The following is a 17,359-nucleotide window of genomic DNA, read 5'->3' as shown; positions in this document are numbered from 1 at the left end:
ATTTTGCAACAAAATGGTAGGATAGTGATTTACTTTGAATTAATTTCCTTCTTTCAGATATTTCTATGTAATTAATTGCTCGAAGGGGAAATTCCTAGCCGAGTGTGAAGTTTGGGATAGGTGGGGGAATTTTTGTATGGATCAGCATGGAGAAATACATTATGTGGGCACTGCTAATAACAGAAATAAAGTTCTATTATCATGAAAACAGAATAACAAAGTAAAATATGCGTTAAAAAAAATTTAAAAATGAGTGTGAAACACAGGACCTAACGATTCTGTATTCTACAAGTTAAACTAAAATAATAAATGGTTAGTTTTTTCAAAATTCCAAAAATTAGTTCTTTATAATATAAACACGGACTAAATTCTCTCTCAAGTTTTTCTTGAACAATGTGTGTAAAAGTTAATAATGGAATAACTATGCACTTCATTACTGGAACAGAATGAAATGAAAAATAATAATAAAAAAGTTTTGCTGGATATTCACTCATGTGGTGGATCAAGAAGAATACTCTCCAAATATATAAAAAAAAATGGAATAAAATTTATTTTTGTTATAATAGTAATTATTTTATAATACGTCTCAAGCACTGATTCCATCACAATGACAGTGAAAGCAGGAAGTCAACCTATTTACACCACAGAAAATTATAAATCTGATATAAAAACCACACAAGATTCGAGAGAAACAAGTAATTTTTTTTTTTCATCAATTTAATTTCTAACTAGTATCACCCTGGACAAATCCCATTCGTCCTTTCAAATTTGGGATCAATCTATTTACCCTCCAAAAATCAGCTTGGCAGGCACCGGTCCTCACAGGGCTGTTGCGCCATAGTTTTTTATTTTTCATTAAAAATATTTAGGAAACCTACTTTAGTTTGAAAAATTAATATCCGTAATTTTTAGACCTTGTGAATTCATCTTAACCTGCAACTACAAAGGGTCCACTCTGAATTTAGCCATCTACTTCTAAATGTAAAAACTACATGATTTTACATAGTAATGGAAACACAAACTTGACAGCTATTAATTTTCAGTGTGAAGACTCCTTACTTTCTTTTGAAAACTACTACTAGCCAAATGTGAGAAATCTTCATTATCACTACAGAAGCTGACCCAATGAGGTTTCCTAATTGTGCACATTTTTTGTAATATATTTTTAAGTTCTGTATTTTTGAAGTTGACCAAAAAGAAAATAAACCGCTGCAACAACCAGTTGTTACCCGGTACGTTTAGCGCAAGATAAGTTTTCCATAGATATTTTTCTTCTACAACGTCTGTGTATGGAATTGTACTGACATCAGAGCAGAAGTTGAAGTTGCTCTTTGTTGTATTTTTGTAAACAAACCTGGTTATAGAGAATTTATCAAGAGTGCACCAAACAATTAAAATTTATAAAGTCTGCCTTCCTTCACACTCGAGAAAAGGTTTCAACATATCTGTTGATAATTATCAACTTCATTATCCTACAACAGTAAAGCTCAAAAGTTAAAAAAAGATACGTACGCAAGCAAGGACATCACAGAAGCCATCACAAATCTTTTCTTCAATCAATCACTGAAATACATGTACAGTGGAACCTGGATTTTACGTTTTTTCAGGGGATCGAACTGGAAAAAAACTTAAAATGTGGGAACATAAAATCGTGGTTCCACTGTAAAAAAAAAAAAAAAAAAAAAAAAAAAAAACTGGAGGAAAGGAAAAACAGTAATTAAATTTTCTTCATGAATATTTTATTATTTTTTTGTACTGTATCTCAAAAAGATCTATTTACAACATGCTACCTTCCAGTCACAATAACATACTGCACCACATCTCACCCATACACTCAAAAAAAAAAAAAAAGGAGGGAAAGGGGGAGGGGGTCTACAAAACTGTCACTAAATATGCTTCTGCCATATCTCCATTATTTATTTTTTGTGCACTCATTGTAAATGCAAGTTCATCATCAGAAAATTCCAAAAATCAGATCTATACACAGGAACATCCATTTTGGCATTTGAAAACTGAACAATCCACAGCAACAAAGACAACAAAATACTGACAAATTTATTTGAATATTTTCACATGCGGGAAAATGTACATACAAACTTAAAATGAATACACTTAGATGAAGAAAAATCAACCATGGTTGTCACTTTCTTTTTGCACCTAAGAGCAAGCCATACTCAAAACTGCAGTTTTAAAATTTAAATTCTTTATCATGAAAATACCACCACCACATTTTTTTGTTCCTTTTTCTGATATTTGTATGTATTATACATAAACATGACTGGGATGAAGTTTCTGACACAAAATATGCTAATCAAGCTTATCTTCATAACAAATAGTGTGTAACAACATAGAAATAAGTTAGAAAAAATACAAAATAGAAAAGTCGATTCTTAAACTTGCATGGCAAGAATATTCTCACTCATATTTAAAATAATCACCTGTGGATATTTAATCAACACTAATGATCTTTCACAACCTTGACATATAATGAAACTAAAAAAAAATGTTTCAAGTCATATAGTTGATGTTCCTTTGATTAGCAACATTTTTACATCAAATAACTAACATTTTGTAATAAACAAAACAATCAAAAAATATGTATAAATATCACTGGTATCTGATGCTTCATGCTTACATCAATGAATGAGATTCGAAACAGATCAATTTAATTTTAGAGTAGTATGTTAAAATAGTTTGACACTTATACTTCCCTAAATTGTTATTTATTAATGCATAACACACAGAATAAAAAGAATAAAACTTCTTTAGAAACCTAAAAACTCCAAATTGTTCCAGAGTTTCCATATGAAGAATAATTGAAGGAAGAAAATTTTTAAAAGAGTAAATTTTAATAGTCCAGTATAACAAAATTTTGAAGCATTAACAAAAACTAAATTTAAAAAAAGTTACATTATTACTACAAGGGAAAAAACGAGAGGGGTGAAATATCTTAATCTTTCTCATTTCTTTACAGATGAGTAGTTTCTCCTTATATTTCATCAAAGTAGCAATGCATATTAATTTTATGATTTATAGTTATTTCCTTAATTCCAAAACTTTTTTACTATTTCTGTCAGATGCAACATGGATTAATTAAAATGAAAAATCTTTATTTAAAAAAAAAATGAAAATCATGCTACACTGTTATTGATAATGTTCATCAATAGGATATGGAAAACTTTACTTTTAACTTCAAGTTATCAAAAACAATATGAACCAAGTTACCGTATGCAACACATTCTTCTTTACTGTAAAGGAAAAGAGAATGTTACAATGAAAAAGGTAACTAACATTAGAAATAAATTTCCTTTAGAAACAATTTGCTTTATAACATGAAACAAACCTCAAAATAATGGAAGCTCTAATATGCTAAGAGCATTTCTCAACTGCTGCACTCCTTTCACAGAAACATTGATTTACATGAAATATATTTTATTCACTTTCATATTAAATAAAAAAACACCCTGGTTTCAACATAAGCTATCATCCATCAACTTCTTCAATTCCTGAAGACAAACACAAAATATGTGTGGTAGTCTTCCACATCATGTTTATTCAAACTTGTCGGCAACATAGCTAAACCCACTTTCCTTCTCTTCAATGAAAAAAAATTATCAAGGTGAAATTCATATTCAATACAATATTCTCAGCATGTAAATTGTTAATAAGCATATAATCTGTGTTGTTTTTAATTTCTTTGGGCACAACCTATATAATTTCATCTAAAATTGAAAATCTGTATTTTGCCTTCAATCAAATACCATATAATGCACAAAAAAGTACTGGAGTGAACCTTTATCTGACTAGAAAAATGGTCAAACAACTCAAAGCTATCAATTAAGTGATGTTTCACACAAAATTAAGAAGTGTCACTTTTACAATTAGCATAATATCTTGCATATCTGAGATTATAGTTTGAATCTAAGCTGCCGAGGGGTGGGCAGCATATAAGTATTTCATAAATTCACATATGGTATATTGTTTTTGCAAGTATGTTCAAATTGCAAGTAGCAAAGTAAGTTCCTAATGTTTATGAAATTATTTCATTAACACATTTTATCAATTACTTAATTTTCAATAATAAAAATCCAAATGCATTACAGGGACATGTTGATTACTTATACAGAACAGCATGAAAGTGTCACTAACTGAACAATTGAAGGTTGTAAGACACACCATATCCTATTTGAAAGATTACACCAAACTCAATTTCCAGGTTTCATATTTGTCATAATTATAGGTTGGATGTAAAAGGAAGGGAAGTATAAACAAGAGATGGTTTACAAGCAGCATACTTTTTTTCTTCTTTAAACTTTTGGTGTTACCGAATAGAACTATTTCCGGTTGTTATATACTTATATGAATGAAAATTTGCACTCAATGCAATTACAACTAATGTTACACTTTAAGTAACCTAAGGATTATGGAAACACATTTAAGTCTTTTCAGATGCAACAATACAGTACTTCATTTGTCCCTCTCATGCATGCATAACTATACATACACTCATACATATTTACAAGATATGAATGGAACATTCATCTGACTACTTCATGAAGACTCTCTGAAGCCAGCGTAATGAAAAATTCAGTTGAAAATGGAGCCATGCATATATCCTATGAAGTTCCTGGTCTGGGAGGATCTGTGCTGACATTGCAAGCAATCCTTAGCTGCGGCACAAACTCTGCAGCATTGGGGTTAAGTGTACTCTGAAAGAATAAACATTTCCTTAAATAAACATATGAATGAAGTAAAAACTTCAACTTCTGAATAGCTTGCTGTTAGAGGTGAACCAATACGAAATTTTTGTTGACACAGATGAAGTACAGATAATGACAACTGATATTCTACTGATCCAATACAAAACTGCAAATGGTGACCACAATGATTTCTTTGAAACAGAAAATGTATTTTGACATATACATTATGGAACTAGAGCATATTATGCCTTCCAATTAAAAAAACCGAGTGACTAGCTTCACTGTGTGAAGCTAGCTTTTGAGCTATTTTCAGCAGGTTTAAATTATGCATGCGCATGATCTATGGCCTGGCCTGCGAATGTGCACGTCTGTGAGCATTCATTTTTGTGCACATGACAAGCACTTTTTTTCTGCTCCAGTTTGGAAAAATACTGCAAGGTGTTCTGATATGGACTGCTGCTGCTAATATGTCACATGATGCAAGTATGAAGGTGTATTGTATTCCTAAATGCTTTCGTTGTTAGGTTAGGCAGGTCATGTTTAGGGCTGTTAGCATTAAAATTACTTCTGTTAACTTCAACACCTATGATTTCTGGTCTTCAGCACTTTCTGCCATTCTCAGCAAATGATCAAAATAGCTCCACATGTTAGAGTCAGGACCTGGTGAAAATAGTCCCATATGGTATTCTCACCATTTGGTGAAAGTAGTCATTGCCTTAAAATAGTAACAAAATGTAAGAATTCTACCTTAAATTACAGGATAGTTATTGGATTGTTTCAGTAATTTTATTTATAAACTGATGTGTCTATATTGGTTGATGGAGTAGTAGAGTGTGTCCAATCCCTAATATATAACAAGAAAGAACTACAGTGGAAACCCAATTTTACATTTTTCCACATTATACATCAATCTTGATGGTTCCAACATAGCAAAATGTTATGAAATTTTCCTCCAATTAAAGACTTTCCCACATTTTAAGTTTTTTCAGCGTGGTCCCCTGAAAAACATAAAATTGAGGTTTCACTGCATATTAATCAACCATATACACATTTGAACAAGCTTTGCCTCATATCTAGCACTTATCATGTGTGGTTGTTGGGCAAATAAACAAAGCGTCATAGTGTGCGAAAGGACTCTCTGACAAGCACAGAATCAGGCGAGAAAAAAAAACCCGCTGTATGTACTGAACATTTTAGCTATCACATTTACTGTGTTGTTAACCATTAATATCAATTTCAATTCAACGTAAAAGACTGTAATTATTACATTGATTCAAAACAAAGATGAGCAGAACAATGCAGAGATGAACCTGAAAAAAAATAGCAAGAACTATGAAGACTAGATCATTCTTGCTCACAATAAGAGCAGATGGAAGCCTTGATTTTCCATGGCAATAAATTTCAAATTTTTAGGTAAGGACTCTACTCCAAAAAGGTTTCACATCACCGGTGTCAATCCCAACCCTGATAAGGAATCCCCAAACATCCATCATGTGGACACTGTACAGTTTTGCTCAGAAACATAACATTTCCATGTAAACCACAAATAAAGACACAGAGGTCAAAAGTGTTAACATGCCCACCAGGAACCAACTCCCACAGTGCAAATCATACGTGAAAGTGTATTGCACAAGTGCTGTAAGAAACAACAGGGTCTGAGACAAGATTACAAGGAGAACTAGCATCAAAAATAGTAAGAATTGTTAGAAACTGTAAAAGACAGGCGGTGTGAACCAATCAATCAACAATTAATCATTTGGATTTATCTAATTTATCTATTGAAAGAGAAGAACAAGAAAATAAACTACATGAAACTACAATTCCTTTCTTCAGTACCTTTACCGAGTCTACCTCAAAATCTCATTTTGGTGAACACATATTTAAATTGTAATGTCTCTTATACATAAGTTATACAAATCTAAAGACACATGAAAAAAGCAAGTGAAGAAATGTAAGTTTGTAACGAAATAAAATGTCACTGGTGCATCTTGGAATATGCCCAACAGTTATTAACATGATCTTTGGCAGTTATGCAGATAGGTAATTTACTCAGATAAGTTTACTTTTCTGCGCATTTTTGAGTGGAAAAATGAAAAGTAAACTTATCAGAGTAAAATGCTCTTGAAATTCATTCAATACCATATTTGTAAACTCACCTGCCTAGCCAATTCATCTTGAACTTGAAGATTTTCCATAACCTTGCACAAATCAGATGCATTACTGAAATGGAAAAAAAATAAGGCATAAATAGAGTACTGCAGAAAGGTCAAGTGAAAAAAAAGTAAACTCATGTACATCACAACTATTGTTCAAATAGAATTCATAAACTCTATTTGTATTTTCTTCTTTTTTACATCACTATTTTCATTCTTTGCTCTAATCTGAACAATGAGGATAAATCATGTGAGAACTCAAAAAATATGGTGTTTGGTTTTTTTATGCAGATCACCTTAACATATTGGCATGTCTGAAAGAAAAACAGGAAATATGTAGTTACATTTCACACTGATTTTTTGCACTCGAGAAAATTCTCATTGTTAGGGACTTTTTGTCCATAGCATTCGTGTTAGTAAGAGGATCATAATTTAATTGAAAAGTATTGTGAAAATTCATGTCACCATGCACAATAACGTAATCACACACAAGCACTGATTTCTTACTTGGTTCCTCCAGTCTCGGAAGCGGACGAAGAATTAAAATTAGCTTGTTCTTCCAAAGGTAAACCACCTGCCATTATCAGTCTGTTCTGAATATTTCTGATTTCTTGTTCATCTTCAAGCATGGCTTCAAGACACTGTTCCATTAGTGCTTCTTCTTCCAACTGTTGCATTACCTAGAATAATAAAAAAGGTAAACATTTAAAAATGTTATCTTCCAATAACAAAATTGCATGTTGTGTGCAACACAATCTATTTTATTTACCCAGTCATTTCATTTACCTATTTATTCCTGAATGCACGATTGATTGATTTGGTTTACTTTACATTTCTGCCACTTTTGGCTAACTGCAAAGATGAGGATAGTGATGATGTGATGAAGGGACACTCACAAAGAACAGCCATGCACAGGCAGGAATTTGAACCTGGAACCCCTGGTATCGTAGCACACACTGCTAACCACTCTGCCACAGAGGCAGAGAATCTGGATACATGAGTTGCAGCAAATTTGGCCATTGATAATTTTGTATGGCTAATTCAAAGCATTCCATGGGCAGTGATAAGAAGACTGTAAATTACAAAGTAAGAGAAAGAGGTTTTGTAAAACTAATGAAAGAACCCAGTAGTAAACTAGAGATCTGAAAAAAGAAAGAATGTGAAATATATTCAAGAGAGCTGAGTGGGAGGAATCATGGACTAGACTGGAGAACAAGATTCTAATATTTGGGAAGTAAATGAAGTAAAAGGTACATGACTTGTTTCCCTGTGATTTCAGTAAAACATTGCAAGACCAAGTTAATTAATAACTGTTAAATCTCGCAGCTTAAACATTACAAACTTCTCCATCTCATTTTTCATTTCATTATATTTCAAAGTAACCTAGAATGCGATCTTACAGTTTTATTTGTTACAAATTTTTATCCTAAGAGGGTGTTTTAACATTAAACAACAATCTAAAATGTGTAAAAAAAAATGCGACAAGAATGTACTGAAATGGAGTCAAAACAAGAAATATGGTGTTTACGATTTGGTCTAGTAATTAATTCGTGCGGTTGTTACGCACACATTGAAGCTGTAGTTCAAACACAAAATACATAAATACCTTAAGAAAAATATTGTCCATCGCAAGCCACCACTTTCGCCCATCTGTCAGGCAAGTTACGGATTCCGTGGCGAAAGAAGTCCTCATCCTTTGAAGCGATCCAGTCAGAGACCCATTTTTCGATATCTTCTGAAGAAGTGAACCGCTGTCCAATCAAATCGTTGTTCATGCAATCGAACAAGTAGTAGTCCGAAGGAGCAACGTCTGGTGAATACGGCGGGTGGGATAAAACTTCCCATCCGACATTTTCTAAATAGGTTTTGACCGGTTTTGCGACATGTGGGCGAGCGTTATCATGTTGAAAAATAAGATTATCATGTCTGTTCTCCCATTCTGGTCGTTTCCTGGCCAGAGCTTGCTTCAAACGCATTAATCGTCGTCGATAACGTTCTCCATTAATAATTTCACCCGGTTGCAGCAGCTCATAGTACACCACACCTTTCATATCCCACCATATGCACAGCATAACCTTTGCACAGTTGTTCGGTTGTGATGGACCTGGTTCGGTTGTGATGGACCTGGCTTCACCCAGGCCTTTTTTCGTTTCGGGTTTTCGTAATGGATCCACTTCTCATCGCCAGTAACAATGCGATGCAAAAACCCCTTTCTTTTCTGTCTTTGAAGCAGCAATTCGCAAATGGTTTTTCATCTTTCAACGTCTCTGTCTTTCAATTCATGTGGAACCCAATGTGACATCTTTTGAATCATTCCCATGGCTTTGAGGCATTTGGAAACTGTTGTTTGATCAACGCCTAATGCTTCTGCAAGTTCTTCCTGCGTTTGACACGAATCCTGATCGAGCAATTCTCTCAATTCTTCGTCTTCAATTTTTTTGGCTGTCCAGGTCGCTCTTGGTCTTTCAGGCCGAAATCACCACTTCTAAACCGTGCAAACCACTTCTGACACGTTTGCTCAGCTAGCGCATGGTCACCATACACTTCCACCAAAATACGATGACTTTCGGTAGCACTTTTTTGCATGTTAAAGTAATGAAGCAGAACACCCCGCAAAAACACTTTATCTGGCACGAACTGCGCCATGTTCAGTTGACTACAAAGTGCTGTTGTTGACGTGTCAATCAACTGCCCTACACTACGAACGATGCGCGCTGACAGGAGTTTTCAACGCATGTGTGGATACACGGAACTGTGGGACGATATGCTCGTTACGCCATCTCTTGTCCAGGCGCACGAATTAATTCCTAGACCAAATATGTTGAACATGTTTATGTATTCTATTAATCTCAAGTGTCAGGAAGAATACATACAATTCAGAACTACTAAAATATGGTAAGTTGGCTTTGGTGGTGGAGGTGTTAGCACACAACCCTATGACACCAGGGGGTCCCGGGTTCAAATCCCGGCATGGGTGTTCTTTCCGAGTATCCCTTCATCAAATCATCACTCATCTTCATCTTTGCAATTATCCAAAGTGGCAGAAAAGCGAAATAAAATAAACCAAATCAATCAATCAGAATATGGTAAAGGCACAAAATTATAAGGATGCCCCTCTTGGCATCCATATGTATATTTGCCAAGCAACACTACCCACAGAAAAAGTGATAAAAACTCAACTGTTTGTTTAGAGACAAGGAAAATTCCACTGCAGGACATTTTAAAACAGAACAGGAACTTTAAGGAAACTGCCAGTTAACCTGAGTATAACTGAAGAACTTACTTCTTTCTCAAATTCCTCTTCATTTTCCATCCACATGTATTCAGAAAAATCACCATCGTTGCTAGGAGACTCAAGATCATCTACTCCATTAGTGACAGCTGAAACATCCGACATATAAGAAATGGATTCGTGTCCATAGTAACCATTACCTGATCCTGTATTTGGTATCTTCATTTTCATTACTGCCAAATAACCTGAAACACAAAATACATTAAAACAATTATAACTGAGCTAATGTAGGGGCATACCACAAAAAGTGATCCTACTTCATGAAAATAACAAAATGAATTAATCTGAAAATTATTAGTGTTTTTAATTGAATTAAGGTTTAAATGTTTCTGAATGCATATAATTTGCATATTCCACCAACACAAATTATTAGCATCTGTACTCCATGGACAAATGAAGTCAAATTTTGCTGCACATTTAAAGTGTCACACACACAACACATTTTCGTTAATTCTTTACATGCATTCAAGCTACGCTACCACACTCAGGTTTCTCTGTTTTTAATTTGTTAGCAGGCACCACAAAATACTTCATAATTCTATGAAATCAATTCATTATGAATATTTATATCCAATTTTGAGTAGAGAACTTTACATTTTGTGTGTGAAATGTCACATTTAACACCATGCAACCATATTTATTGAATATAATCCTGTTCTACATTGCTAACTGTTCGAAAAAGTTAAACTTGTGCAAGATTGTGACAACCAGAATATTTTCTTGGGGGTAGTCACGTTTAATAACACCATACAAAAATGGATCTGTGACACCATGTTTCGAGCGAGTAGAATGTAAAGATTATACCAACAAATACCGAACGGATGAAGCCTATTGCAAACTAATTATGCAAACCCACATTTCCAAATGTGAAACATGAGTTTATTATAATAATAATGAAAAAACTAAAATCGGAGCAATTAGTCCGTATGTGTAAATCGTTAATTTAATCATCTGGATAATGTTAACGTAGACTGACTTCTGTGTTTTTGTTTTAAAACCCCGATTCTAGGGTCTTGAGACTGCTGTGTACATCCCTACAGCTATGAAAGGTGGCCGGAGTGTGGTGCTGGTCATATCACCTCCAAAATGGCAGAGATCGAGAATGTGTGGGGACCTACCCCTACGTCCTTTAAATGTGCCATCAGGACATGGTGTTTTATGCACATAAATTATTACATTATTTTTTACATTGCAATTAGTATTATTATTAACATTGTTTTTATTATCATTATTTGGGAAAACTAGTTCACAAAAGTTTCCGCATCGAGAGCAAAGCTAGTACGGAAATTTTGAAATATATTTTTTGAAAATGGTCAAGATTATTAATTTAATAAGGACAAACATTTTCATTGTAACATGTATAAATTCTGCTGTGCTCAAAATGAGCTACAAAATTGTTTCTATATATTTTTTTGCAAACCAAAAACCAATATCAATTGAACAGGTCATAAACACTTCCAATAATATTAATGTTTAATACTGTGCCAATGCTAGTGTCTCATAAAAACTTAAAAGCTACGAGCGTAGCAAGCAAAAACAAATTACCAAATTTTAGGAAAGTTTTCAACGGGGGGAAACTACCCTTTCTTGCCCTCCTTGCGGATGTCCTTAGGGGGACGAGTACAAATATCTGTATTGGCGGATAAAAATCAGTAAGCATGTATACACAATTACATTTAGAGGCAAAAAGTTGTAATGAAAAAAACATGAATTGCCTACCAGAAAACGAATTATGCAAGTATGAAGACTTTGCATAAAAGTGGAATCATGTACAGTCACTGACACTTCTGCGTTGTATCGATTCCGTTGAAAGTAAATGAGGTCATTACAACCCAGAAGTGTACTGCCACACATGTAGAAATTATAAATGAAATAGTAGATATCGCATATAAAGAGAACGATAAAAATGTTTGTATAAAATTCGAAGCTTGTTCCTGTATGAGTGAGATGTAGCATATAGCATACAGTCCTATGAAAGAGACAGATGTGTGATTTCAAGATGACAGTCAATATTCGGCATCAGTTTTCCCCAAATCTAATTCCATCTTGAATTTCCTCTTTCACCAGGCTACTCTTAGATTTGGTCAATCCTACTTCTTACTTCAATGTCCCCCCCCCCTTGCCACCTGCCTGTTTCCCTTGTAATTTATTTCCATCTAAGGTTAAGGTGGCAATGCACCCTGACTCCACTGTGGTTGTGCCACTGCATTCAATCATACTTTTCTGTAGATTTTAGTCTGCCAAATGTCATATTATTTTTCTTATTATTCTTTGTATTCCACTAAAATTTGCAAATGCATTTGAAAATGTATGCAAATTCGATGTGATACAATGTTGCAGTATGTCATTGCACTGATTTAGATCATGATGTTTTCCAAAATCTATGGTTTATAAACACCAAACGTACACCTTTGTACACAAATGCTCCCACAACTCCACTACTTGTAAAGTGTTATCTATTTTATAGGCTTCTGGAGCATTACAAAAATCCTAACTCTGCATCGTTAGCAATGTATGTATATTTTCCTCTTGTTTTGTTCACTTTACAGTGTTAGAATAACATTGTTTCAAGACTACTGCATTTGAAACTTAAGTATGATCTCAGAACTTGTAGTAGAATGTACTAATGTATGGTTGTATCCTTTCTTTCACTTTAAAACAAAGAAATCTCTTCAGAGGGGAGTACATTACATTAAAGACACAAAAAATCATATACCTACACATAACGTTCATTTGAATAAGTCTACCATAATAAATTGTTTCAATTTATCTAAAATCTTACATGAAAAATCTACACCAAGAGTGATGGATTCATTTTGGTGTTTTAAAGTCCATTTTATGCACAGTAAGGATAATCGGGACTGGACCTACAGTTTAAAGTGGGATCTGAACCACTATGTGCCTCCACTGGGTATCGAACCTGGGACCCCTTGATTAGGTGACGACACTACCACTGTGCCATCAGGAAGGGCCCTACACCAGTGGTTCCCAAAGTGTGCGCCATGGCTGGCTTACAGGGGTGTTGTGAAATGTTCCAATACTTTCAATGAAATGTCACTGGTAACAATTTCGTATGGGCACAACACATCTCACTCGGCATTTTTAACATTCGTACTTACGTATTATGCATTGCAAAAGATTCTTCAAGGTTGTATTTTGCTTTTTCCACGAACATAATTTCAATTTTTCACATTAAGATAATTATTGTTCTTCCTTTTTTCGCTTGTGTAACACACAATATGGCAGGCTCCGCTTGAGTCGCGGAGTTTTGTGCATCATCAGTGGGTATGCAGTGTTTCCAACCTTCTTCACCAAAAAATACCTACTTTCGTGCTCGTCACGTGTGCAAATTGTACACTATGCACGGATTTTATTTTTTTAAATTTTGCTTGTCTAACCTAACCCAACCTTACCAGAAATGATTCGTGGGCCTATCCATGAATGGTACAGTGCGTTCAATTTAAAAGCAGTTCATACGGTATATTTGAGTCTTGTTTTTGTTGTTGTCGTCAATTCTGAAAATGTTTTTCAAGAATTAAAACAAATTGACTACCCTAATCGTGTGCACTACTGTCAATAGTTGAAGGACTTCATTGGGAATGACATCACTTTATTGGACTATGTGTTCTTTTCCGATGAAGCATGGTTTCACCTGAATGGTTACGTGTCTTCGCAAAATTATCAAACATGGAGCTCTGAAAATCCCCATCTTTTCGTGGAGTCCACCCTCAGAAAGTTGGTGTCTGGTGTGCCATATCCAGGCGGCGAGTGGTAGGGCCCATTTTTTTAAAAAAACACAATAGATAGTGAAACTTACCAAAACATAATGCAGTTTGTTGCAATGTAGGAACCAGAGGAACGTCGGTGCTGGTTTCAGCAGGACGGCGCAATTCCGCATACTTCCAATGAGACTATGGCTATGTTAAGAGATTTCTTTGGACACAGGATTATTTCAAAGGGACTGTGGCCCCCCAGATCTTTCAAGTCCAGACTACTTCTTGCGGGGTGTTGCAAGAAATATGGAAAAACGTGTTAACCTGTGTATTCAAGAACAAGGTCATCATTTTCAACATTTGCTTTAAGAATCTTACTTGTATATTTTGTATAGGCTATTGTATATTTGTGCTTCATACCGTTTTTAAATTGTATGCACTGTACGTGGGGCTACCTGTGCATGCTTGCACAGGTAGCCCCCAAAACCATTCACGGATAGCACCAAGAACCATTTCCGGTAAGATTAGGTTGGGTTAGGCAAGCAAAGTTAAGGTGAACATAATTTAAAAAAAAAACAACGGCGTGGTTGGAAACACTTGACAGGGAGTTACGTCATCAAACCTACACAACATTTGGTACACACAGAGGAAGCAAATAAAAGCAACGTCTATTGTGCGTCGGAGAGATATTTTTCTTAAAAAACACATGAATTCCCGGTAACATAGATTCCACGACGAAAGAAAACACCTCCACCAACTGTCAACATGATACAGAAACACATTTCCGTAAGTAGTTTCGGTAAAAATGTCATAGCCAGGAAATGGGTTTCTTCAAATTTACAGGAGAAAGTACTTACGGAATTGAGTTTCTATGTAATTTCGGAAGGTCATAGAAGTGTTCTCGCATTTTTCAATGTATTTGGCTGCTAAATCATGTATTTTTCTATAATAATGTCCGTCCAATGCATGAAAGCTGTTGCTTGCATTTTCATCCATGTACTTGAACCGGATGTTGCGAGCATCTGATGACGTAATTCCCGGTAAGTGTTTCCAAACAGTTTTTTCACTATATTGCCCAACCTAAAGCAACCTAACCTAACCTTACCGTGAATGGTTTTTGGGGCTCTTCATGAATGGTTACACGATCCAGAATGGTTTTTGGGGCTATGTGTGAATGTTTTTTGGGGCTATGCGTGAATGTTTTTTGGGGCTATGCGGGAATGGTATTTGGGGCTATTCGTGGATGGTCATACTATCCCGAATGGTTTTCGGGGCTATGCAGGAATTTTTCTGTTAAGAAGGTTGAAACAATAGTCAAGATTTGCCCGCCATTTTGAGTGTTCAGGAAGCGAGAAAAGAATGAACAATAATTACTCGATATGTCGACAATAGATACTAATTTTGTTAAAAAAAAAGCGAAATCCCTTGTTAAACAATCTTTCGCAATGCAGAATAGGTAATTACGAATGTCAACAATTACAGAATAAACGAGTTACAGACATTTCCCGGCTTTGATAGTTTTACCGTAGTTTCTTCTGTAAAAATACATTGTGCCCATACAAAACTGTTACCATGCCACTTACTGTTATGGCACGATTGCTCCAAATATGTGCTTATTTAGTACTTTTTACACATAAAATGTTTCTCAATTTGAAATTTATGTTTATTTTTTAACATAAAGTAAGCAACTTAAACACACTGAGGGTTACAAGTGTTAGATAGGCCTACATTCTGATTTGGGCACCATGGAAAAATCTTGAAGTACTAAAGGTGCTGTGAAACGAACAAAGTTTGGGAATCTCTGCCCTACACCAAGAGTGAGAAAAATGCACTGGCTTCTTAATGTAACAATCAGTTAAATCATTTTGAAAATAATGACTTTTCTATTTCTCATACAATGTAGCACTGATGTGATATGCTACAACTTTCAGTACTACTTTACTATACCAGAGCCACCTATCAATGATTTATTTTGCAATTTTTTACATTGCTAACGTACTATTCTGCATTGCGGAACATTTATTTAGGTGAAATAATGAATTTCTAACGAAAATAATGTCTATTTCTTACATTAACGAGTACTTACTGTTGTTCCTTATTTCCCACAAACCATCCACGGGTAGCCCCAAAAACCATTGACATTAGACCAAAAATTCACGATAGCCCCACGAACCATCACGGGGACGAGGTATGCCTACTAGGTTAGGTTCCATTAGCACTCCTTTCGTTCAATTTAGCATATACGGACAATACGGAGCGTATTGTGCTCTCGTGCAGAAAGCAAATGGCAGCAGCAGCAATAGTGTGCCGGAAATAGATTTTCGTACAAAACCACATGCATTCGCATTAAAATGGATCAAAACTACATTCCCGAACATCAACAACGCTACAGAAAATGATTTGCGTAAATACTTTCTCCTGTAAATTTCAAGAAATCCGTCTCTGGTATAGTAAAGTGTTACCCAACTTTCTATTACTTTTCTTGTTAAGAATTACTATTTCTATACTGCATACTTACTACTTCACATCAAAACCACATTAATTGTAATCGTGAAGAGATTAAACATTCTATAAAAAAAAAATAATTTATGCACACACTACACTCCCCAAATATGTTATGGTGCTTAAAAAAAATATAAAATGGAAAATACCCTCATGCCAATACTTTCTCCAAGCTCAAGATTTGAGAAAAATCTGAAACTACTGTAACTCCAAAGGAAAAAAGTTGTACCCTAAAAGTTTTTCTTTATATTATTAATAAAAACATTAAATTAAATTTGGCGAAATATGAAAGCGTGTGATAATATCTCCCATATTACTGAGATGCATATATTTGCTTGACCTTCACACACTTTTAAATTTATTACATTAGGTGGAAAATGAATTGAAATTATTTACAAACGAGAAAATAAACACATGCTGCACAGCCGAATCAATCATAAGTGTGTTTTCAATATTCGATTAAAGCTTTGTTTTCTTCACGAAAATGATAACCACATTCCAGATGGTGTATTAAATAGGGCTTAATAATCAGGTCTCCTTATGATAATGGCGTCAGAACTTACCTACAAATTTTACAGTTTAATGTAATAGAACACAATTCACGTCTACCTTAGGAATACAATTCCCAAGTTAAAAAGAGCTACTCGCTCAACCGAATTTCTATGTAACACAAAGCTAAGCCTCCATCTTTGCTTAAAAAAAAGAACAAGAAAAATGCAGCACAAAGTGTAAACTTGAGTGGGCTAACATATTTACTACTAATACAGAAATGTTAATTTTAAAATAACACAGTAAAGAACATATGTACTCTTGGATTACTTACATACGCAATAAGAACGATTTGTAATCGACCTCAGAGATAAAAAACTAACACAATAACAACGAAAATAAAATCAGCTGTTTAGCGTATTATCGTTACTGCCACCTATGTGGGATACTTTTAGCTTGAAGTCAAATCTAAACTAACATATTCAATAAATCGAATAAATATTCAATAAA

The 17,359-nt window shown here is 34.5% G+C and overlaps 1 protein-coding gene across 2 annotated transcripts; it reads right to left on the bottom strand.

The window, feature by feature from the left end:
• Positions 1–1,717: 1,717 nt before the first annotated feature.
• Positions 1,718–17,305, bottom strand: Paip2 (polyA-binding protein interacting protein 2). 2 transcript variants are annotated; one of them, XM_083135838.1, is made up of 5 exons: positions 17,184–17,305; positions 10,137–10,330; positions 7,361–7,533; positions 6,857–6,920; positions 1,718–4,709 (listed from the first exon to the last, which is right to left on the bottom strand). In XM_083135838.1, the coding sequence occupies exons 2-5, from the start codon at positions 10,314–10,316 to the stop codon at positions 4,617–4,619; spliced, it is 510 nt and encodes a 169-aa protein (XP_082991964.1). In that variant the 5' UTR covers positions 10,317–10,330; positions 17,184–17,305; the 3' UTR covers positions 1,718–4,616. The 2 variants fall into 2 exon arrangements, with proteins under 2 accessions (XP_082991964.1, XP_082991972.1); XM_083135846.1 differs by lacking the exon at positions 17,184–17,305 and adding an exon at positions 16,924–17,036.
• Between the last annotated feature and the right edge of the window lie 54 nt (positions 17,306–17,359).

Source organism: Lepisma saccharinum, chromosome 1 (assembly GCF_977018435.1).
Source record: "Lepisma saccharinum chromosome 1, izLepSacc3.1, whole genome shotgun sequence".
NCBI classification, from domain to species: domain Eukaryota; kingdom Metazoa; phylum Arthropoda; class Insecta; order Zygentoma; family Lepismatidae; genus Lepisma; species Lepisma saccharinum.
Note: the sequence above shows the minus strand (reverse complement) of the source record. Positions and strands in the feature narration are given on the sequence as shown.

Coding starts and splice junctions, on each gene's coding strand:
- Paip2 (XM_083135838.1), bottom strand. CDS start 10,316: ATGAAAATGAAGATACCAAATACAGGATCAGGTAATGGTTACTATGGA. Junction 6,921..7,360: donor TCCGAGACTGGAGGAACCAA/GTAAGAAATCAG, acceptor TTTCCATTTCAG/TAATGCATCTGATTTGTGCA. Junction 4,710..6,856: donor AAGATGAATTGGCTAGGCAG/GTGAGTTTACAA, acceptor TTATTCTTTCAG/AGTACACTTAACCCCAATGC.